The 24,070-nt window shown below is 45.5% G+C and overlaps 1 protein-coding gene across 1 annotated transcript in view; it reads left to right on the forward strand.

Annotated features, from left to right (window-relative positions):
* The window catches only part of tmem198a (transmembrane protein 198a), a 95,030-nt gene that overhangs the window by 51,350 nt on the left and 19,610 nt on the right, over positions 1–24,070 (forward strand). The window contains exons 3-6 of the mRNA XM_065022835.1: positions 6,936–7,171; positions 13,961–14,154; positions 14,594–14,739; positions 20,884–21,182. Of these exons, the coding sequence (XP_064878907.1) occupies positions 6,936–7,171; positions 13,961–14,154; positions 14,594–14,739; positions 20,884–21,182 (875 nt within the window). The remainder of the gene's footprint in view (positions 1–6,935; positions 7,172–13,960; positions 14,155–14,593; positions 14,740–20,883; positions 21,183–24,070) is intronic.

Below are 24,070 nucleotides of genomic sequence, written 5' to 3' on the forward strand. Positions count from 1 at the left end.
CTACTGTATAGGGTATTCTACAGGGTATTATACATGGTCTTTTACTGCATAGAGTATTCTATAGGGTCTTCTACTGCATATGGTATTCTAAATAGTATTCTATAGGGTCTTTTACTGCATAGAGTGTTCTATAGGTGTCACTCCCTGACCTTAGTTATCTTTGTTTTCTTTATTATTTGGTTGGGTCAGGGTGAGACACGGGTGGTTTGTTTAGGTTTTGCATTGTCTAGGGGTTTTTGTATTGTCTAGGGGTTTTGGTAGTCTAGGGGTTTATATGTTTATGGTTGCCTAGATTGGTTCTCAATCAGAGGCAGCTGTTTATCATTGTCTCTGATTGGGAACCATATTTAGGTAGCCATATTCCTTGGGTATTTTGTGGGTTGTTATTCTATGTTTAGTTGCCTGTCTGCACTATTAGCTTCACCGTTCGTTTTGTTGTTTTTGTATAGTTTGTTCAGTGTTCTTTCTTTAATTAAAGAAGTAATTAAATTAATTAATTAAAGAAGTATGTACGCTTACCACGCTGCGCCTTGGTCTCCTCCTTAGGACAACCGTGACAAATATAATCATATACTGTACATAATATAATCATATACTGTATATAATATAATAACATACTGTATATAATATAATCATATACTGTACATAATATAAACATATACTGTATATAATATAATAATATACTGAATATAATATAATAACATACTGTATATAATATAATCATATACTGTATATCATATTTTCAGGTTGTATTAGTTGTATGTACGCGATACACATGGTATACAAATTAAATTAAAATAGAGTAGAATAGAAAACAGTATATACAGATGAGTAAAGCAGTAGGTAAACATTATTAAAGTGACCAGTGTTCCATTATTAAAGTGACCAGTGTTCCATTATTAAAGTGACCAGTGTTCCATTATTAAAGTGACCAGTGTTCCATTATTAAAGTGACCAGTGTTCCATTATTAAAGTGACCAGTGTTCCATTATTAAAGTGACCAGTGTTCCATTATTAAAGTGACCAGTGTTCCATTATTAAAGTGACCAGTGTTCCATTATTAAAGTGACCAGTGTTCCATTATTAAAGTGACTAGTGTTCCATTATTAAAGTGACTAGTGTTCCATTATTAAAGTGACTAGTGTTCCATTATTAAAGTGACCAGTGTTCCATTATTAAAGTGGCCAGTGTTCCATTATTAAAGTGACCAGTGTTCCATTATTAAAGTGACCAGTGTTCCATTATTAAAGTGACTAGTGTTCCATTATTAAAGTGACTAGTGTTCCATTATTAAAGTGACCAGTGTTCCATTATTAAAGTGACCAGTGTTCCATTATTAATGTGACTAGTGTTCCATTATTAAAGTGACCAGTGTTCCATTATTAAAGTGACCAGTGATTCCATGTCTATGTACATAGGGCAGCATCCTCTAAGGTGCAGGGTTGAGTAACCGGGTGGTAGTCGACTAGTGATGGGTATTTAACAGTCTGATGGCCATGAGATAGGAGCTGTTTTTCAGTCTGTCGGTCCCAGCTTTGATGCACCTGTTCTGACCTGGTGGTTGTTGTCCTTGATGATCTTTCTTCCTGTGACATCGGGTGGTGTAGGTGTCCTGGAGGGCAGGTAGTTTACCCTCGGTGATGCATTGGGCAGACCGCACCACCCTCTGGAGAGCCCTGCGGTTGCGGGCGGCACAGTTGTCATACCAGGCGGTGATACAGCCCGACAGGATGCTCTCTATTGTGCATCTATAAAAGGGTTTTAGGGGCCAAGACAAATTTCTTCAGCGTCCTGATGTCGAAGAGACGCTGTTGCGCCTTCTTCACCACACTGTCTGTGTGGGTGGACCAATGTATTCCGAGGAACTTGAAGCGTTCCACCTTCTCCATTGCGGCCCCCTCGATGTGGATAGGGGGGTGCACCCTCTCCACGATCAGGTTCTTCATTTTGTTGACTTTGAGTTTGAGGTTATTTTCCTGGCACCACTCCACCAGAGCCCTCACCTCCTCCCTGTAGGCTGTCTCGTCATTGTTTGTAATCAGGCCTACTACTCTTTTGTCGTCTGCAGACTTGATGATTGTGAGTAGGAGGCGTGCATGGCCACGCAGTCATGGGTGAACATGGGTGAACAGGGAGTACATGAGTGGGCTGAGCATGCACTCTTGTGGGGCCCCAGTGTTGAGGGTCAGAGAAGTGGAGGTGTTGTTTCCTACCTTCACCACCTGGGGGCGGCCCGTCAGGAAGTCCAGGACCCAGTTGTACAGGGCGGGGTTCAGACCCAGGGCCTGAGCTTAATGATGAGCTTGGAGGGTACTATGGTGTTGAAGGCTGAGCTATAGTCAATGAACAGCATTCTTACATAGGTATTCCTCTTGTCCAGATGGGATAGGGCAGTGTGCAGAGTGATGACGATTGCATCGTCTGTGGACCTGTTGGGGTGGTGAGTAAATTGAAGTGGGTCTAGGGTGTCAGGTAAGGTAGAGATGATATGATCATTAACTAGCCTCTCAAGCACTTCATGATGACAGAAGTGAGTGCTACGGGGCGGGGCAATAGTCAGTTAGTTCAGTTATCTAAGCTTTTTTTGGCTACAGGATCAATGGTGGACATATTGAAGCAAGTGAGGACAGCAGACTGGGATAGGGAGAGATCGAATATGTCCGTAAACACTCCAGCCAGCTGGTTTGGCATGCTCTGAGGACGTGGCTAGGGATGCCGTCTGGGCCGGCAGCCTTGCGAGGGTTAACACACTTAAATGTCTTACTCACATTGGCCACGGAGAAGGAGACTCCACAGTCCTTGGTAGCGGGCCACATCGGTGGCACTGTGTTATCCTCAAAGCGGGCGAAGAAGGTGTTTAGCTTATCCGTAAGCAAGACGTCTGTGTCCGTGACGTGGCTGGTTTTCCCTTTGTAGTCCGTTATTGTATGTAGACCCTGCCACATACAACTCGTGTCTGACCCATTGAATTGTGACTTCACTTTGTCTCTGTACTGATGTTTTGCCTGTTTGATTGCCTTGCGGAGGGAATAACTACACTATTTGTTTTCGGCCATATTCCAAGTCACCTTCCCATGGTTAAATGCAGGGGTTCGCCCTTTCAGTTCTGCATGAATGTTGCCATCTAACCACGGTTTCTGGTTAGGGTAGGTTTTAATAGTCACAGTGGGTACATCATCTCCTATACACTTCCTGATGAACTTAGTCACCGTATCCTTGTATTCGTCAATGTTATTCTCAGAGGCATATATCTCAGAACATATCCCAGTCCGCCTGATCAAAAATCTTAAAGCATGGATTCCGATTGGTCAGACCAGCGTTGAATAGTCCTTTGCATAGGTACTTCCTGAGTGAGTTTCTGCCTATAGGAAAGGAAAAGCAAAATGGAGTCGTGATCAGATTTGCCGAAGGGAGGGCAGGGGAGGGCCTTGTAAGTTGTGTAGCAGTGGTCCAATGTTTTTCCAGAGCGAGTACCACAGTCAATGTGTTGACTATAGAACTTTGGAAGCGTTTTCCTCAAATTTGCTTTGTTAAAATCCCCAGCTACAATAAATGCGGCCTCAGGATATATGGTTTCCAGTTTGCATAAAGTCCAGTGTAGTTTGTTTAGGGCCATCGTGGTATCGGCTTGGGAGGAAATATACACGTCTGTGAATATAACCAAAGAAAATTATATTTGGAGGTAATACCGTCGGCATTTGATTGTGAGGTATTCTAGGTTGGGTGAACAAAATAACCTTGAGTCTCTGTACGTTATCACAATCAGACCATGAGTAGTCAATCATAAAACATACATGCCTTTCTTCTTCCCGGAGAGTTCTTTATTCCTGTCTGTGCGATGTACTGAGAACCCAGCTGCCTGTATGGATGGGGACAGTATATCCGGAGAGAGCCATGTTCCTGTGAAACAGAGTATGTTTCTCTGGAAGGAGATCCTCGCCCTGAGCTCATCTATTTTATTATCCAAAGACTGAACATTAGCGAGTAATATCCTCGGAAGCGGTGGATGGTGTGCACGCCTCCTGAGTCGGACAATAAGTCTGAATACCTCTTCTCCGCCGGCGGGGTTTTGGAGCAGCCTCTGGGATAAGTTCAATTGCCCTGATGGGGTACGAACAGAGATTCCATTTCGGAAAAGTCGTATTCCTGGCCGTAATGCTGGTGAGTTACCGCCGCTCTGATATCCAAACATTCTTACTGGCATGATGTAATAAACAAAACAAGTTCCGGGCTGATGATTATGTATTGAATTAACATGCAAAAAAAATATATATATATTGCAAAGTTGCTTAGGAGCTAGAAGCAGAGCTACCATATCTGTCGGTGTCATCTTCACATCTAAATTCTCACTTGCAGGTTCCTTCTCGACAATGCAACGACAATAAGAACTAATAAAAGATAAGAATATACGAACATAAAGTGAATCAAATTAGAATTAAATAAACATTTTAGCATCAGTATAATACAGGAAGACACAATGTATAGTCCAATAGTTACACGTTTTGGGGACGGGAGGATTAGGGGGCAAGTGTTTTAAATGGGTGCATTATTTAGCAATCATTATAATAGGCTGATAGCAGCTGTTGGTGTGTGTGTGGCATGACTCTGTGTGTGTGTGTGTGTGTGTGGCATGACTCTGTGTGTGTGTGTGTGTGTGTGTGTGGCAAGACTCTGTGTGTGTGTGTGTGTGTGTGTGTGTGTGTGTGTGTGTGTGTGTGTGTGTGTGTGTGGCATGACTCTGTGTGTGTGTGTGTGGCATGACTCTGTGTGTGTGTGTGTGTGTGTGTGTGTGTGTGTGTGTGTGGCATGACTCTGTGTGTGTGTGTGTGGCATGACTCTGTGTGTGTGTGTGTGTGTGTGTGTGGCATGACTGTGTGTGTGTGTGTGTGTGTGTGTGTGTGTGTGTGTGTGGCATGACTCTGTGTGTGTGTGTGTGTGTGTGTGTGTGTGTGTGTGTGTGGCATGACTCTGTGTGTGTGTGTGTGTGTGTGGCATGACTCTGTGTGTGTGTGTGTGTGTGTGTGTGTGTGTGTGGCATGACTCTGTGTGTGTGTGTGTGTGTGTGTGTGTGTGTGTGTGTGGCATGACTCTGTGTGTGTGTGTGTGTGTGTGTGTGTGTGTGTGTGTCTGTGGGTGTGTGTCTGGGTGTGTCTGGGTGTGGTGTGTGTCTGGGTGTGTCTGTGGGTGTGTGTCTGTGTGGGTGTGTCTGTGTGGGTGTGTGGGTGTGTGTCTGTGTGGGTTTGTGTGTGTGTGTGTGTGTGTGTGGGGGTGTGTGTCTGTGTGGGTGTGTGTCTGTTTGGGTGTGTGTCTCCTCCTGCCGGTTACCACTGCTTCAAGTCGGTGATATTCTCTAACCAGTCGGTGATATTCTCTAACCTCTCTCTTGTCTGGCCTGCAGGCTCTAATCCAGGGATGGGCAATATTGATGGGAGTGGGGGGAGAGCAATGTTATAACTAATTTCTTGCAATGCTACACATTTTGCCATAGGGTGGAGAAAAATATTTGCAGTATGATATCTGAGTGACACTGACTAACAAAATCAAATGGGGGGGAGGGGGGGGGGGCAGTAATTCGACCATGATAACAAGTTTAATAGCTGGCACCGAAACTAATTTAACAATCTAAAATATGTTAGCTGACATGAGCTAATTGACTGACCATCACAGACATAACAAGATAAAAACCTGCTGATGGACAACCAAAGTTAGAAGTGTCACTTTGGTGTGTTCTACTGTTCGAACTGTCAACAGTAAATTGAGAACAATGACGTATATAAACCCTAGATTGCTGATGTTTTAGACATGGAGAGGCTTTGAAGCTACCGGTCCGCCATATTGGAACTACTCAGAAAAACAGTCTTCTATATGTATGAATGGCATTTTTAAGTATTTAATTTAAAATGGTTCAAGGACAAAATTACATGTTTTTTAAAGTATTTTTTATTTTATTGTAGTGGTTACAATAACATTAGCACTTTACAAACGTTGTAAGAAAAATGTTTTTAGAAATAATATTTGTATATATATATATATATTATGTCTAGCTCACATAATGTAATTTAAAAGTATGTATTAAGGGGTAATAGAATAAGCATGGCAAAAACACATGTAGACAAATACATGCATTTTATATAGCTTGTCTGTCTGTCTGTCTGTCTGTCTGTCTGTCTGTCTGTCTGTCTGTCTGTCTGTCTGTCTGTCTGTCTGCCTGTCTGTCTGTCTGTCTGTCTGTCTGTCTGTCTGTCTGTCTGTCTGTCTGTCTGTCTTTCAGACTCTAACATGTCTGTCTGTCTGTCCTTCAGGCTCTAACTTCTCTCCTGTCTGTCTGCCCTTCAGACTAACCCTCCTCTCCTCTCCTCTCCTCTCCTTCTCGCAGGCTTTAACCTGTCTCTCTCTCTCTCCTCTCCTCTCCTCTCCTTCTCGCAGGCTTTAACCTGTCTCTCTCTCTCTCCTCTCCTCTCCTCTCCTTCTCGCAGGCTTTAACCTGTCTCTCTCTCCTCTCCTCCTCTCCTCTCAGGCTTTAACCTGTCTCTCTCTCTCTCCCTCTCCTCTCTCTCTCTCTCCTCTCCTCTCCTCTCCTTCTCGCAGGCTTTAACCTGTCTCTCTCTCTCTCCTCTCCTTCTCGCAGGCTTTAACCTGTCTCTCTCTCTCCTCTCCTCTCCTCTCCTTCTCGCAGGCTTTAACCTGTCTCTCTCTCTCTCCTCTCCTCTCCTCTCCTTCTCGCAGGCTTTAACCTGTCTCTCTCTCTCTCCTCTCCTCTCCTCCTTCTCGCAGGCTTTAACCTGTCTCTCTCCTCTCCTCTCCTTCTCGCAGGCTTTAACCTGTCTCTCTCTCTCTCCTCTCCTTCTCGCAGGCTTTAACCTGTCTCTCTCTCCTCTCATCTCCTTCTCGCAGGCTTTAACCTGTCTCTCTCTCTCTCCTCTTGTCCTCTCCAGGTTACCGTTGTTTCAAGGCGGTGATGTTCCTAACAGGCTTGATGTTTGGCTCCGTCATCATCTTTCTGCTGTGTTATAAGGAGCGTGTTCTGGACACCCAGCTGAGTGTGGAGGCCTCGGTGGGCATCGGCCTGGGCATCGGTACCCTCTGTGGCCTGGTCACCATGCTGGTGCGCTCTGTTGGACTATACATGGTGGGGCTACTGCTGGGACTACTGCTGGGCATCGCCTCACTGGTAAATAAGAGAATACAGTCTTTATCTGTGTGTGGGGGGGGGGGGGGGCAGTTGTGTGTTTGTTGTGTGTGTGTTTTGTTTAAGTCTGGGAGAAAATTAACACGTTTATTTTTTAACTTAATTCCCCTTTAGTTGGACATCTAGCGAGTGAGGAATGTCTAATGTCTTCTAGCGAGTGAGGAATGTCTAATGTCTTCTAGCGAGTGAGGAATGTCTAATGTCTTCTAGCGAGTGAGGAATGTCTAATGTGCTCTTCTAGCGTGTGAGGAATGTCTAATGATCTCTTCTAGTGAGTGAGGAATGTCTAATGTGCTCTTCTAGTGAGAGGAATGTCTAATGTGCTCTTCTAGCGAGTGAGGAATGTCTAATGTGCTCTTCTAGCGAGTGAGGAATGTCTAATGTCTTCTAGCGAGTGAGGAATGTCTAATGTCTTCTAGTGAGTGAGGAATGTCTAATGTCTTCTAGCGAGTGAGGAATGTCTAATGTCTTCTAGTGAGTGAGGAATGTCTAATGTCTTCTAGCGAGTGAGGAATGTCTGTCTTCTAGCGAGTGAGGAATGTCTAATGTGCTCTTCTAGCGTGTGAGGAATGTCTAATGTGCTCTTCTAGTGAGTGAGGAATGTCTAATGTGCTCTTCTAGTGAGTGAGGAATGTCTAATGTCTTCTGAGTGAGGAATGTCTAATGTCTTCTCGAGTGAGGAAGCTAATGTCTTCTAGTGAGGAATGTCTAATGTCTTCTAGTGAGTGAGGAATGTCTAATGTCTTCTGAGGAATGTCTAATGTCTTCTAGCGAGTGAGGAATGTCTAATGTAATGCTCTTCTAGTGAGTGAGGAATGTCTAATGTCTTTCTAGTGAGTGAGGAATGTCTAATGTCTTCTAGTGAGTGAGGAATGTCTAATGTGCTAGCGGGTGAGGAATGTCTTGCTCTTCTAGTGAGTGAGGAATGTCTAATGTGCTCTTCTAGTGAGTGAGGAATGTCTAATGTGCTCTTCTAGCGAGTGAGGAATGTCTAATGCTCTTCTAGCGAGTGAGGAATGTCTAATGTGCTCTTTCGAGTGAGGAATGTGAGTGAGGAATGTCTAATGTGCTCTTCTAGTGAGTGAGGAATGTCTAATGTGCTCTTCTAGCGAGTGAGGAATGTCTAATGTGCTCTTCTAGCGAGTGAGGAATGTCTAATGTCTTCTAGCGAGTGAGGAATGTCTAATGTGCTCTTCTAGCGAGTGAGGAATGTCTAATGTGCTCTTCTAGCGAGTGAGGAATGTCTAATGTGCTCTTCTAGCGAGTGAGGAATGTCTAATGTGCTCTTCTAGTGAGTGAGGAATGTCTAATGTGCTCTTCTAGTGAGTGAGGAATGTCTAATGTCTTCTAATGAGTGAGTGCTCTTCTAGCGAGTGAGGAATGTCTAATGTCTTCTAGCGAGTGAGGAATGTCGAGTGAGGAATGTCTAATGTCTTCTAGTGAGTGAGGAATGTCTAATGTCTTCTAGTGAGTGAGGAATGTCTAATGTCTTCTAGCGAGTGAGGAATGTCTAATGTGCTCTTCTAGCGAGTGAGGAATGTCTAATGTGCTCTTCTAGCGAGTGAGGAATGTCTAATGTCTTCTAGTGAGTGAGGAATGTCTAATGTCTTCTAGTGAGTGAGGAATGTCTAATGTGCTCTTCTAGCGAGTGAGGAATGTCTAATGTGCTCTTCTAGCGAGTGAGGAATGTCTAATGTCTGTCTTCTAGTGAGTGAGGAATGAATGTCTTCTAAGTGAGGAATGTCTAATGTGCTCTTCTAGTGAGTGAGGAATGTCTAATGTCTTCTAGCGAGTGAGGAATGTCTAATGTCTTCTAGTGAGTGAGGAATGTCTAATGTCTTCTAGTGAGTGAGGAATGTCTAATGTCTTCTAGCGAGTGAGGAATGTCTAATTCTTAGTGAGTGAATGGAATGTCTAATGAATGTCTAATGTGCTCTTCTAGTGAGTGAGGAATGTCTAATGTGCTCTTCTAGTGAGTGAGGAATGTCTAATGTCTTCTAGTGAGTGAGGAATGTCTAATGTCTTCTAGCGAGTGAGGAATGTCTAATGTCTTCTAGTGAGTGAGGAATGTCTAATGTCTTCTAGTGAGTGAGGAATGTCTAATGTCTTCTGAGGAATGTCTAATGTCTTCTAGTGAGGAATGTCTAATGTCTTCTAGTGAGTGAGGAATGTCTAATGCTCTTCTGTCTTCTAGTGAGAATGTCTAATGTGCTCTTCTAGTGAGGAATGTCTAATGTGCTCTTCTAGCGAGTGAGGAATGTCTAATGTCTCTAGTGAGTGAGGAATTCTAATGTCTTCTAGTGAGGAATGTCTAATGTCTTCTAGTGAGTGAGGAATGTAGCGAGTGAGGAATGTCTAATGTCTTCTAGCGAGTGAGGAATGTCTAATGTCTTCTAGTGAGTGAGGAATGTCTAATGTCTTCTAGCGAGTGAGGAATGTCTAATGTGCTCTTCTAGCGAGTGAGGAATGTCTAATGTGCTCTTCTAGTGAGTGAGGAATGTCTAATGTGCTCTTCTAGTGAGTGAGGAATGTCTAATGTCTTCTAGCGAGTGAGGAATGTCTAATGTCTTCTAGTGAGTGAGGAATGTCTAATGTCTAAGTGTGAGGAATTCTAGCGAGTGAGGAATGTCTAATGTGCTCTTCTAGTGAGTGAGGAATGTCTAATGTCTTCTAGTGAGTGAGGAATGTCTGTCTTCTAGCGAGTGAGGAATGTCTAATGTCTTCTAGTGAGTGAGGAATGTCTAATGTCTTCTAGCGAGTGAGGAATGTCTAATGTCTTCTAGTGAGTGAGGAATGTCTAATGTCTTCTAGTGAGTGAGGAATGTCTAATGTCTTCTAGCGAGTGAGGAATGTCTAATGTGCTCTTCTAGCGAGTGAGGAATGTCTAATGTGCTCTTCTAGTGAGTGAGGAATGTCTAATGTGCTCTTCTAGTGAGTGAGGAATGTCTAATGTCTTCTAGCGAGTGAGGAATGTCTAATGTCTTCTAGCGAGTGAGGAATGTCTAATGTCTTCTAGTGAGTGAGGAATGTCTAATGTCTTCTAGTGAGTGAGGAATGTCTAATGTCTTCTAGTGAGTGAGGAATGTCTAGTGAATGTCTAATGTGTCTGTCTTCAGTGAGTGAGGAATGTCTAATGTCTTGAGTGAGGAATGTCTGTCTTCTAGTGAGTGAGGAATGTCTAATGTCTTCTAGTGAGTGAGGAATGTCTAATGTCTTCTAGTGAGTGAGGAATGTCTAATGTCTTCTAGCGAGTGAGGAATGTCTAATGTCTTCTAGCGAGTGAGGAATGTCTAATGTGCTCTTCTAGTGAGTGAGGAATGTCTAATGTCTTCTAGTGAGTGAGGAATGTCTAATGTCTTCTAGTGAGTGAGGAATGTCTAATGTCTTCTAGCGAGTGAGGAATGTCTAATGTCTTCTAGCGAGTGAGGAATGTCTTCTGAGGAATGTCTAATGTCTTCTAGCGAGTGAGGAATGTCTAATGTCTTCTAGTGAGTGAGGAATTCTATGTGAGTGAGGAATGTCTAATGTGCTCTTCTAGTGAGTGAGGAATGTCTAATGTCTTCTAGTGAGTGAGGAATGTCTAATGTGCTCTTCTAGTGAGTGAGGAATGTCTAATGTGCTCTTCTCGAGTGAGGAATTCTAATGTCTCTTCTAGCGAGTGAGGAATGTCTAATGTCTTCTAGCGAGTGAGGAATGTCTAATGTGCTCTTCTAGTGAGTGAGGAATGTCTAATGTCTTCTAGCGAGTGAGGAATGTCTAATGTCTTCTAGTGAGTGAGGAATGTCTAATGTCTTCTAGTGAGTGAGGAATGTCTAATGTCTTCTAGCGAGTGAGGAATGTCTAATGTGCTCTTCTAGTGAGTGAGGAATGTCTAATGTGCTCTTCTAGTGAGTGAGGAATGTCTAATGTGCTCTTCTAGTGAGTGAGGAATGTCTAATGTCTTCTAGCGAGTGAGGAATGTCTAATGTCTTCTAGTGAGTGAGGAATGTCTAATGTCTTCTAGTGAGTGAGGAATGTCTAATGTCTTCTCGAGTGAGAATGTCTAATGTGCTCATGATTCTAGAGTGGAATGTCTAATGTCTTCTAGCGAGTGAGGAATGTCTAATGTGCTCTTCTAGCGAGTGAGGAATGTCTAATGTGCTCTTCTAGTAGTGAGGAATGTCTAATGTGCTCTTCTAGTGAGTGAGGAATGTCTAATGTGCTCTTCTAGTGAGTGAGGAATGTCTAATGTCTTCTAGCGAGTGAGGAATGTCTAATGTCTTCTAGTGAGTGAGGAATGTCTAATGTCTTCTAGTGAGTGAGGAATGTCTAATGTCTTCTAGCGAGTGAGGAATGTCTAATGTGCTCTTCTAGTGAGTGAGGAATGTCTAATGTCTTCTAGCGAGTGAGGAATGTCTAATGTGCTCTTCTAGTGAGTGAGGAATGTCTAATGTGCTCTTCTAGTGAGTGAGGAATGTCTAATGCTCTTCTAGCGAGTGAGGAATGTCTAATGTGCTCTTCTAGCGAGTGAGGAATGTCTAATGTGCTCTTCTAGTGAGTGAGGAATGTCTAATGTGCTCTTCTAGTGAGTGAGGAATGTCTAATGTGCTCTTCTAGTGAGTGAGGAATGTCTAATGTGCTCTTCTAGTGAGTGAGGAATGTCTAATGTGCTCTTCTAGCGAGTGAGGAATGTCTAATGTGCTCTTCTAGCGAGTGAGGAATGTCTAATGTGCTCTTCTAGTGAGAGGAATGTCTAATGTGCTCTTCTAGTGAGAGGAATGTCTAATGTCTTCTAGGTTGATAAGTGAGGAATGTCTAATGTGCTCTTCTAGTGAGTGAGGAATGTCTAATGTGCTCTTCTAGTGAGTGAGGAATGTCTAATGTGCTCTTCTAGTGAGTGAGGAATGTCTAATGTCTTCTAGTGGTGGTTCTGTACTGCTGCTGCTCATTTCATGGCAAGTTTGCAAATAATAAATAATAGATAGAAATGATATACTTCCTCATGATATACTGCCTCATGATATACTGCCTCATGATATACTGCCTCATGATATACTTCCTCATGATATACTGCCTCATGATATACTGCCTCATGATATACTTCCTCATGATATACTTCCTCATGATATACTGCCTCATGATATACTGCCTCATGATATACTGCCTCATGATATACTTCCTCATGATATACTTCCTCATGATATACTGCCTCATGATATACTGCCTCATGATATACTGCCTCATGATATACTGCCTCATGATATACTTCCTCATGATATACTGCCTCATGATATACTTCCTCATGATATTTCCTCATGATATACTGCCTCATGATATACTGCCTCATGATATACTTCCTCATGATATACTGCCTCATGATATACTTCCTCATGATATACTTCCTCATGATATACTTCCTCATGATATACTGCCTCATGATATACTGCCTCATGATATACTTCCTCATGATATACTTCCTCATGATATACTGCCTATGATATACTTCCTCATGATATACTTCCTCATGATATACTTCCTCATGATATACTGCCTCATGATATACTTCCTCATGATATACTTCCTCATGATATACTTCCTCATGATATACTTCCTCATGATATACTTCCTCATGATATACTTCCTCATGATATACTGCCTCATGATATACTGCCTCATGATTCCTCATGATATACTTCCTCATGATATACTTCCTCATGATATACTGCCTCATGATATACTGCCTCATGATATACTTCCTCATGATATGCTTCCTCATGATATACTTCCTCATGATATACTGCCTCATGATATACTGCCTCATGATATACTTCCTCATGATATACTTCCTCATCATGATATACTTCCTCATGATATACTTCCTCATGATATACTCCTCATGATATACTTCCTCATGATATACTTCTCATGATATACTTCCTCATGATATACTGCCTCATGATATACTGCCTCATGATATCCTGCCTCATGATATGCTTCCTCATGATATACTTCCTCATGATATACTGCCTCATGATATACTTCCTCATGATATACTTCCTCACTGATACATATTGATATACTTCCTCATGATATACTTCCTCATGATATACTTCCTCATGATATACTGCCTCATGATATACTTCCTCATGATATACTTCCTCATGATATACTTCCTCATGATATACTTCCTCATGATATACTTCCTCATGATATACTTCCTCATGATATACTTCCTCATGATATACTTCCTCATGATATACTTCCTCATGATATACTATGATATACTTCCTCATGATATACTTCCTCATGATATACTGCCTCATGATATACTTCCTCATGATATACTGCCTCATGATATACTTCCTCATGATATACTTCCTCATGATATACTTCCTCATGATATACTGCCTCATGATATACTTGTGCCAGGTAAGCCTACTTTGCAGTTAACATTTAATTGAGAAGGTTTTGGGGGAAGTATTTCTGTCAACCCACAAGACGGTTATGACATCAACTGGCTACACACATAGTGTGTAGCAAACGGGCACACCAGACCGACAGTGCAATATTGCTGGAAATGAATAGTCAGATATTGTTTTAGGTTTGGCATTTTAAGCCAATAGAGGCTAGCCAGCAAAGTAGTGGGATAATGTCAATGTTAGGTTGATTAGATAGAAGCTGGGAGATTGCATTGTCTGAGCTTGCGCTATCAAACCAATAAATGTTTTCCTGATGTACTATTGGCTATCTGAATAAACTCTTAACAGACTTAACAGAAAGCTCTCCGTTCAGGTGGTAATGGAGGAGTTCCACCACCCGCGGACGGTGTGGGTGCCCCTGGGGGTGTTGCTGGGGTCAGGCATGCTGTTCGCCGTCCTCACCCTCCAATGGCAGCGCTTCTTCACCACCCTCTCCACCGCTGTGTTCGGCTCGGCTGTCATCACCGTCACTGTGGACTACTTCATTGAACTGTTTGCCCTCGTCAGGTATATTAAAGACACATATATTATATATTACATATGATATTATATGACTGATACATATTATATATTATATTATATATTACATATGATATTATATAATACTGATACATATTATATATTACATATACATATTATATATTACAGATACATATTATATATTACATATGATTTAATATATTCTTATATTTTTTATTATATTATTATATTTTACATATGATATTTTACATATTATATATTACATATACATATTATATTATACATATTATATTTTACATATACATATTATATATTACATATACATATTATATTTTACATATTATATATTACATATTATATTTTACATATTATATATTACATATTATATTATTTTACATATTATATATTACATATACATATTATATTATACATATTATATTTTACATATACATATTATATATTGCAGATACATATTTGAGAGGATCAAGGTGGCTCCACCCCGTTCTGTCTGCTGGTTCACCTGGGTCATCATGGGGGTGTGGCCTGTACTGGCATTGCTGGGGGTCCTCATCCAATGGAAGGTCACCGCCGAGGGATACTCACACACTGAGGGTACGTCTGAACCCTAACCGTTAACCCTTTAATGCTAAACCTAACAGAGGGATACTCACACACTGAGGGTACGTCTGAACCCTAACCGTTAACCCTTCAATGCTAAACCTAACAGAGGGATACTCACACACTGAGGGTACATCTGAACCCTAACCGTTAACCCTTTAATGCTAAACCTAACAGAGGGATACTCACACACTGAGGGTACGTCTGAACCCTAACCGTTAACCCTTTAATGCTAAACCTAACAGAGGGATACTCACACACTGAGGGTCACACACGTCGCCTGAACCCTAACCGTTAACCCTTTAATGCTAAACCTAACAGAGGGATACTCACACACTGAGGGTAACGATCTGAACCCTAACCGTTAACCCTTCAATGCTAAACCTAACAGAGGGATACTCACACACTGAGGGTACATCTGAACCCTAACCCTTCAAACCGTTAACCCTTCAATGCTAAACCTAACAGAGGGATACTCACACACTGAGGGTAACGTCTGAACCCCTAACCGTTAACCCTTTAATGCTAAACCTAACAGAGGGATACTCACACACTGAGGGTACGTCTGAACCCTAACCGTTAACCCTTTAATGCTAAACCTAACAGAGGGATACTCACACACTGAGGGTACGTCTGAACCCTAACCGTTAACCCTTTAATGCTAAACCTAACAGAGGGATACTCACACACTGAGGGTACGTCTGAACCCTAACCGTTAACCCTTCAATGCTAAACCTAACAGAGGGATACTCACACACTGAGGGTACGTCTGAACCCTAACCGTTAACCCTTTAATGCTAAACTATTTCAGCCACACCCATTGCTGACAGTTGTATAAAATCGAGCACACAGCCATGGAATCTCCACAGACAAACATTGGCAGTAGAATGGCCTTACTGAAGAGCTCATTGACTTTCAACGTGACACCGTCATAGGATGCCACCTTTCCAACAAGTCAGTTTGGAAAATTTCTGTCCAGCTAGAGCTGTTATTGTGAAGTGGAAACGTCTAGGAGCAAAAACGGCTCAGCCATGAAGTGGTAGGCCACACAAGATCACAGAACGGAACCCCCGAGTGCTGAAGCGCGTGGCCCTTAAAAATCATCTGTCCTCGGTTGCAAAACTCACTACCGAGTTCCAAACTGCCTCTGGAAACAACATCAGCACAAGAACTGTTAGTCAGGAGCTTCATAAAATGGGTTTCCATGTTCCGAGCAGACGCACACAAGCCTAAGATCACCATGCGCAATGCCAAGCATTGGCTGGAGTGGTGTAAAGCTTGTCGCCATTGGACTCTGGAGCAGTGGAAATGCGTTCTCTGGAGTGATGAATCACACTTCACTATCTGACGGACGAATCTGACGGACGAATCTGAGTTTGGCGGATGCCAGGGTAACGCTACCTATAATGGTCTGGTGTTGTTTTTTTATGGTTCGCGCTAGGCCCCTTAGTTACAGTGACGGGAAATCTGAACACTACAAAATACAATGACATTCTAGACGATTCTGTGCTCCCAAATTTGTGGCAACAGTTTGGGGAAGGCCCTTTCCTGTTTCAGCATGACAATGCACCCGTGCTCAAAGCGAGGTCCATACAGAAATGGTTTGTCGAGGTCGGTGTGGAAAACTTAACTGGCCTGCACAGAGCCCTAATCTCAACACCATCGAACACCTTTGGGATGAATTGGAATGCCGACTGCGAGCCAGGCTTAATCTCCCAACATCAGTGCCCGACATCACTAATGCTCTTGTTGCTGAATGGAAGCAAATCCCTGCAGCAATGTTGCAGCATCTAGTGGAAAGCCTTCCCAGAAGAGTGGAGGCTGTTATAGCAGCAATGTTCCAACATCTAGTGGAATGCCTTCCCAAAAGAGTGGAGGCTGTTATAGCAGCAATGTTCCAACATCTAGAGGAAAGCCTTCCCAGAAGAGTAGAGGCTGTTATAGCAGCAATGTTCCAGCATCTAGTGGAAAGCCTTCCCAAAAGAGTGGAGGCTGTTATAGCAGCAATGTTCCAACATCTAGAGGAAAGCCTTCCCAGAAGAGTGGATGCTGTTATAGCAGTAATGTTCCAACATCTAGTGGAAAGCCTTCCCAGAAGAGTGGAGGCTGTTATAGCAGCAATGTTCCAACATCTAGTGGAAAGCCTTCCCAGAAGAGTGGAGGCTGTTATAGCAGCAATGTTCCAACATCTAGTGGAAATCCTTCCCAGAAGAGTGGAAGCTGTTATAGCAGCAATGTTCCAACATCTAATGGAAATCCTTCCCAGAAGTGTGGAGGCTGTTATAGCAGCAATGTTCCAACATCTAGTGGAAAGCCTTCCCAGAAGAGTGGATGCTGTTATAGCAGCAATGTTCCAACATCTAGTGGAAAGCCTTCCCAGAAAAGTGGAGGCTGTTATAGCAGCAAAGGGGTGACCAACTCCATATTAATGACCATGATTTTTGAGAATGAGATGTTTGTCATGCCGGCGTCCACATACTTTTGGTCACATAGTGTATGTTGATGTTTGGGGTGGTGCTGGAAGTGATGAATATGATGATTAACATTTAAGAAATATCCCTTTCATCAGGTTCTACCCGGCGTATAGTGTGGTAGGAGGTAGTCTATGTTCCACCACAGAATCAGTGGTTTCAGAGACCCACAGTTGTATTTTATTTTTTTACCATATAATAATGCATTGACAAAAAGTCACACATCTAATGTGATAAAGCTGTGAAAATGTGATGGCTTGTGATCAAAAGCAAAAAAGGGAGGGAAAGAAGCTTTGGAGGTGGTGGTGGTGTGGTTCTGATCCGGTGGTTGTCATAGTAACAGCCTGGTAACATGGTGCCCCCTCCCCCTCCCATTCTACCCCTGCTCCCTAGTCCCCCTGGGTTAAAAGATGTTGATTACTGAGCTTGAAGGGTGTCAGGGGATAGGAAGACGGAGGGGGAGAGAGAGGTGAGAGGGTGAGTGGAGGCAGGGAGAGGACGGCAGGAGGCAGGGTGGAGGACAAGAGAGGGTAGGGGGTAGAGAGAGGGTAGGGGGCAGAGAGAGGGTAGGGGTAGAGAGAGGGTAGGGGCAGAGAGAGGGTAGGGGGTAGAGAGAGGGTAGGGGCAGAGAGAGGGTAGGGGCAGAGAGAGGGTAGGGGGCAGAGAGAGGGTAGGGGGCAGAGAGAGGGTAGGGGGTAGAGAGAGGGTAGGGGCAGAGAGAGGGTAGGGGGCAGAGAGAGGGTAGGGGGTAGAGAGAGGGTAGGGGCAGAGAGAGGGTAGGGGGTAGAGAGAGGGTAGGGGGCAGAGAGAGGGTAGGGGGTAGAGAGAGGGTAGGGGGTAGAGAGAGGGTAGGGGGTAGAGAGAGGGTAGGGGGCAGAGAGAGGGTAGGGGGCAGAGAGAGGGTAGGGGGTAGAGAGAGGGTAGGGGGTAGAGAGAGGGCAGGGGGTAGAGAGAGGGTAGGGGGTAGAGAGAGGGTAGGGGGTAGAGAGAGGGTAGGGGGCAGAGAGAGGGTAGGGGGCAGAGAGAGGGTAGGGGGTAGAGAGAGGGTAGGGGGTAGAGAGAGAGGGCAGGGGGTAGAGAGAGGGTAGGGGGTAGAGAGAGGGTAGGGGGTAGAGAGAGGGTAGGGGGTAGAGAGAGGGTAGGGGGCAGAGAGAGGGTAGGGGGCAGAGAGAGAGGGTAGGGGGTAGAGAGAGGGTAGGGGCAGAGAGAGGGTAGGGGGCGGAGAGAGAGGGTAGGGGGCGGGAGAGAGGGTAGGGGGCAGAGAGAGGGTAGGGGGTAGAGAGAGGGTAGGGGGTAGAGAGAGGGTAGGGGCAGAGAGAGGGTAGGGGGCAGAGAGAGGGTAGGGGGCAGAGAGAGGGTAGGGGGAGAGAGAGGGTAGGGGCAGAGAGAGGGTAGGGGGCAGAGAGGGGTATGGGGCAGAGAGAGGGTAGGGGCAGAGAGAGGGTAGGGGGCAGAGAGAGTGTAGGGGGCAGAGAGAGGGTAGGGGGTAGAGAGAGGGTAGGGGGCAGAGAGAGGGTAGGGGGTAGAGAGAGGGTAGGGGGTAGAGAGAGGGTAGGGGCAGAGAGAGGGTAGGGGGTAGAGAGAGGGTAGGGGGTAGAGAGAGGGTAGGGGGCAGAGAGAGGGTAGGGGGCAGAGAGAGGGTAGGGGTAGAGAGAGTGTAGGGGGCAGAGAGAGGGTAGGGGGCAGAGAGAGGGTAGGGGGTAGAGAGAGGGTAGGGGGCAGAGAGAGGGTAGGGGGTAGAGAGAGGGTAGGGGGCAGAGAGAGGGTAGGGGGTAGAGAGAGGGTAGGGGGGCAGAGAGAGGGTAAGGGGCAGAGAGAGGGTAGGGGGTAGAGAGAGGGTAGGGGGCAGAGAGAGGGTAGGGGGCAGAGGGTAGGGGGCAGAGAGAGGGTAGGGGGCAGAGAGAGGGTAGGGGACAGAGAGAGGGTAGGGGGCAGAGAGAGGGTAGGGGGTAGAGAGAGGGTAGGGGGCAGAGAGAGGGTAGGGGGTAGAGAGAGGGTAGGGGGCAGAGAGAGAGGGTAGGGGTAGAGGGAGGGTAGGGGACAGAGGGAGGTTAGGGGGCAGAGAGAGGTTAGGGGCAGAGAGAGGGTAGGGGGCAGAGAGAGGGTAGGGGGCAGAGAGAGGGTAGGGGGCAGAGAGACGGTAGGGGGTAGAGAGAGGGTAGGGGGCAGAGAGAGGGTAGGGGGCAATGAGGAAGACAAGAAGGGGCAGGGTGAGGATGAGGGGGCAGGGGCAGGGAGAGGATGGGGGAAGCAACGAGGTGCAGAGAGAGGGGCGAGGAAGGGCAGGAGGGAAAATCCATTAAGTGGATACGCTAACAGATGTTGCCTCTACCTCTCTGACAGATGCTGTCTAGGCACACAAAAAAAGAGAGATCCCCAGGTGTGACACAAATTATCCTGCCACTGCTGCTGGTAATGAACAGGGAACAGTATTATTAAATTAAATCAAATCAAATTTTATTGGTCACATACACATGGTTAGCTAATGTTAATGTGAGTGTAGTGAAATGCTTGTGCTTCTAGCTCCGACCGTGCAGTAATATCTAACAAGTAATCTAACCTAACAATTTCACAACAACTACCTTATACACACAAGTGCAAAGGAATTAGTAAGAATATGTACATATGAACAGGAAACAGTATTATTAGTCCTGCTACTGGTAATGAACAGGAAACAGTATTATTAGTCCTGCTGCTGGTAATGAAAAGGAAACAGTATTATTAGTCCTGCTGCTGGTAATGAACAGGAAACAGTATTATTAGTCCTGCTGCTGGTAATGAACAGGAAACAGTATTATTAGTCCTGCTGCTGCTGGTAATGAACAGGAAACAGAATTATTAGTCCTGCTGCCTGCATAGGGGAGTGTGTTAACACATTTTAGGATTATCTTTGTGGAATCCCCGTTCTGAGTGTAGTTGTTTGAAATAGGGCATGTTTGATGACAATGTTTGGAGCTCGTTCTCTCTATTTCTCTTTCTCCCGCTGTTTTGTTTCTCATTGTCTCTTATCCTATCCTACTGTCTCTCTCTTTCCCTCCCTTTGTCTACCCCTCTCCACTCTTACTCTATCTATTTTCCTCCCCCTCCTTTTTTCATCCTCTCCTGTGCTCTCTCCCTCCCTCTGTCTCCACTCTCACTCTATCTATTTCCCTCCCCCTCTTTCCTCATCCTCTCCTGCTCTCTCTCCCTCCCCCTCTGTTCTCTCCTCTCCTCTCTCTCTCTCCCTCCCCCTCTTTTCTCTAGTCCTCTCCTGCTCTCTCTCCCTCCCCTCTTTTCTCTCGTCCTCTCCTGCTCTCTCTCCCTCCCCTCTTTCTCTCCTCTCCTGCTCTCTCTCCCTCCCCCTCTTTTCTCTCGTACTCTCCTGCTCTCTCCCTCCCCTCTTTCTCTCGTACTCTCCTGCTCTCTCTCCTCCCCTCTTTTCTCTCCTCTCCTTCTCTCTCTCCCTCCCCCTCTTTTATCTCCTCTCCTTCTCTCTCTCCCTCCCCTCTTTTCTCTCCTCTCCTTCTCTCTCTCCCTCCCCTCTTTTCTCTCCTCTCCTTCTCTCTCTCCCTCCCCCTCTTTTCTCTCCTCTCCTTCTCTCTCTCCCTCCCCCTCTTTTCTCTCATCTTCTCCTGCTCTCTCTCCCTCCCCCTCTTTTCTCCCGTCCTCTCCTGCTCTCTCTCTCCAGTGGTTCTCAGTCGACAGCAGCGGAGGGTCCAGTTGATGAGGATCCACCAGAAGGAAGAGAGGATGCAGAAAGAAGTGAGGAAGAAGAAGAAGAGACAGAAGCAACAAAAGCAGAAGCAGCCGGAGCAGCTCCAGCATCAGCAGTACCACCGCCCTTCTCCACCTACCTACCCTCCTCCTACCGCCGCCACCACCGCCACCGCCACCACCACCACCAACAAACCCCTCCTCCCTGAGCCTATCACCTACCACAGGAAACCAAACCCCATTCGACGTTTCGATGGGGACGTGCTGTCCCCTGTAAGACCCTTTTTGTTTCTCTGTCAGTGTGTCCCACTGGACTATGTTTGACCTCGCCGTCTATTGTTATGATACCGTGCAGTGCCTCCTGGTCAACAGTAGTGCACTACTATGTGTCCTGGTCAACAGTAGTGCACTACTATGGGTCCTGGTCAACAGTAGTGCACTACTATGGGTCCTGGTCAACAGTAGTGCCCTACTATGGGTCCTGGTCAACAGTAGTGCTCTACTTTGGGGCCTGGTCAACAGTAGTGCCCTACTTTGGGTCCTGGTCAACAGTAGTGCTCTACTATGGGTCCTGGTCAACAGTAGTGCCCTACTTTGGGTCCTGGTCAACAGTAGTGCCCTACTTTGGGTCCTGGTCAACAGTAGTGCACTACTATGGGGCCTGGTCAACAGTAGTGCACTACATTGGGTCCTGACCAACAGTATTGCACTACTATGGGTCCTGGTCAACAGTAGTGCATTACTTTGGGCCCTGGTCAACAGTAGTGCACTACTATGGGTCCGGGTCAACAGTAGTGCACTACTATCGGTCCTGGTCAACAGTAGTGCACTACTACTTTGGGTCCTGGTCAACAGTAGTGCACTACTATGGGTCCTGGTCAACAGTAGTGCCCTACTATGTGTCCTGGTCAACAGTAGTGCCCTACTTTGGGTCCTGGTCAACAGTAGTGCACTACTATGGGTCCTGGTCAACAGTAGTGCACTACTTTGGGTCCTGGTCAAAAGTAGTGCCCTACTTTGGGTTCTGGTCAACAGTAGTGCACTACTATGGGTCCTGGTCAACAGTAGTGCCCTACTTTGGGGCCTGGTCAACAGTAGTGCCCTACTTTGGGTCCTGGTCAACAGTAGTGCCCTACTATGGGTCCTGGTCAACATTAGTGCACTACTTTGGGTCCTGGTCAACAGTAGTGCACTACTATGGGTCCTGGTCAACAGTAGTGCCCTACTTTGGGTCCTGGTCAACAGTAGTGACCTACTTTGGGTCCTGGTCAACAGTAGTGCACTACTATGGGTCCTGGTCAACAGTAGTGCACTACTTTGGGTCCTGGTCAACAGTATTGCACTACTATGGGTCCTGGTCAACAGTAGTGCATTACTTTGGGTCCTGGTCAACAGTAGTGCCCTACTATGGGTCCTGGTCAACAGTAGTGCACTACTATGTGTCCTGGTCAACAGTAGTGCACTACTATGGGTCCTGGTCAACAGTAGTGCACTATTATGGGTCCTGGTCAACAGTAGTGCACTACTATGGGTCCTGGTCAACAGTGGTGCACTACTACTATGGGTCCTGGTCAACAGTTGTGCTCTACTATGTGTCCTGGTCAACAGTAGTGCCCTACTATGTGTCCTGGTCAACAGTAGTGCCCTACTATGGGTCCTGGTCAACAGTAGTGCCCTACTATGGGTCCTGGTCAACAGTAGTGCTCTACTATGTGTCCTGGTCAACAGTAGTGCCCTACTATGGGTCCTGGTCAACAGTAGTGCCCTACTATGGGTCCTGGTCAACAGTAGTGCTCTACTATGTGTCCTGGTCAACAGTAGTGCACTACTATGGGTCCTGGTCAACAGTAGTGCCCTACTATGGGTCCTGGTCAACAGTAGTGCTCTACTATGTGGCCTGGTCAACAGTAGTGCACTACTATGGGTCCTGGTCAACAGTGGTGCACTACTACTATGGGTCCTGGTCAACAGTAGTGCTCTACTATGTGTCCTGGTCAACAGTAGTGCCCTACTATGTGTCCTGGTCAACAGTAGTGCCCTACTATGGGTCCTGGTCAACAGTAGTGCCCTACTATGGGTCCTGGTCAACAGTAGTGCTCTACTATGTGTCCTGGTCAACAGTAGTGCCCTACTATGTGTCCTGGTCAACAGTAGTGCCCTACTATGGGTCCTGGTCAACAGTAGTGCCCTACTATGGGTCCTGGTCAACAGTAGTGCTCTACTATGTGTCCTGGTCAACAGTAGTGCCCTACTATGTGTCCTGGTCAACAGTAGTGCCCTACTTTGGGGCCTGGTCAACAGTAGTGCCCTACTTTGGGTCCTGGTCAACAGTAGTGCTCTACTATGGGTCCTGGTCAACAGTAGTGCCCTACTTTGGGTCCTGGTCAACAGTAGTGCCCTACTTTGGGTCCTGGTCAACAGTAGTGCACTACTATGGGGCCTGGTCAACAGTAGTGCACTACATTGGGTCCTGGCCAACAGTATTGCACTACTATGGGTCCTGGTCAACAGTAGTGCATTACTTTGGGCCCTGGTCAACAGTAGTGCACTACTATGGGTCCGGGTCAACAGTAGTGCACTACTATCGGTCCTGGTCAACAGTAGTGCACTACTACTTTGGGTCCTGGTCAACAGTAGTGCACTACTATGGGTCCTGGTCAACAGTAGTGCCCTACTATGTGTCCTGGTCAACAGTAGTGCCCTACTTTGGGTCCTGGTCAACAGTAGTGCACTACTATGGGTCCTGGTCAACAGTAGTGCACTACTTTGGGTCCTGGTCAAAAGTAGTGCCCTACTTTGGGTTCTGGTCAACAGTAGTGCACTACTATGGGTCCTGGTCAACAGTAGTGCCCTACTTTGGGGCCTGGTCAACAGTAGTGCCCTACTTTGGGTCCTGGTCAACAGTAGTGCCCTACTATGGGTCCTGGTCAACATTAGTGCACTACTTTGGGTCCTGGTCAACAGTAGTGCACTACTATGGGTCCTGGTCAACAGTAGTGCCCTACTTTGGGTCCTGGTCAACAGTAGTGCCCTACTTTGGGTCCTGGTCAACAGTAGTGCACTACTATGGGTCCTGGTCAACAGTAGTGCACTACTTTGGGTCCTGGTCAACAGTATTGCACTACTATGGGTCCTGGTCAACAGTAGTGCATTACTTTGGG

This window comes from Oncorhynchus nerka, linkage group LG1 (genome assembly GCF_034236695.1).
Source record: "Oncorhynchus nerka isolate Pitt River linkage group LG1, Oner_Uvic_2.0, whole genome shotgun sequence".
Lineage (NCBI taxonomy): Eukaryota > Metazoa > Chordata > Actinopteri > Salmoniformes > Salmonidae > Oncorhynchus > Oncorhynchus nerka.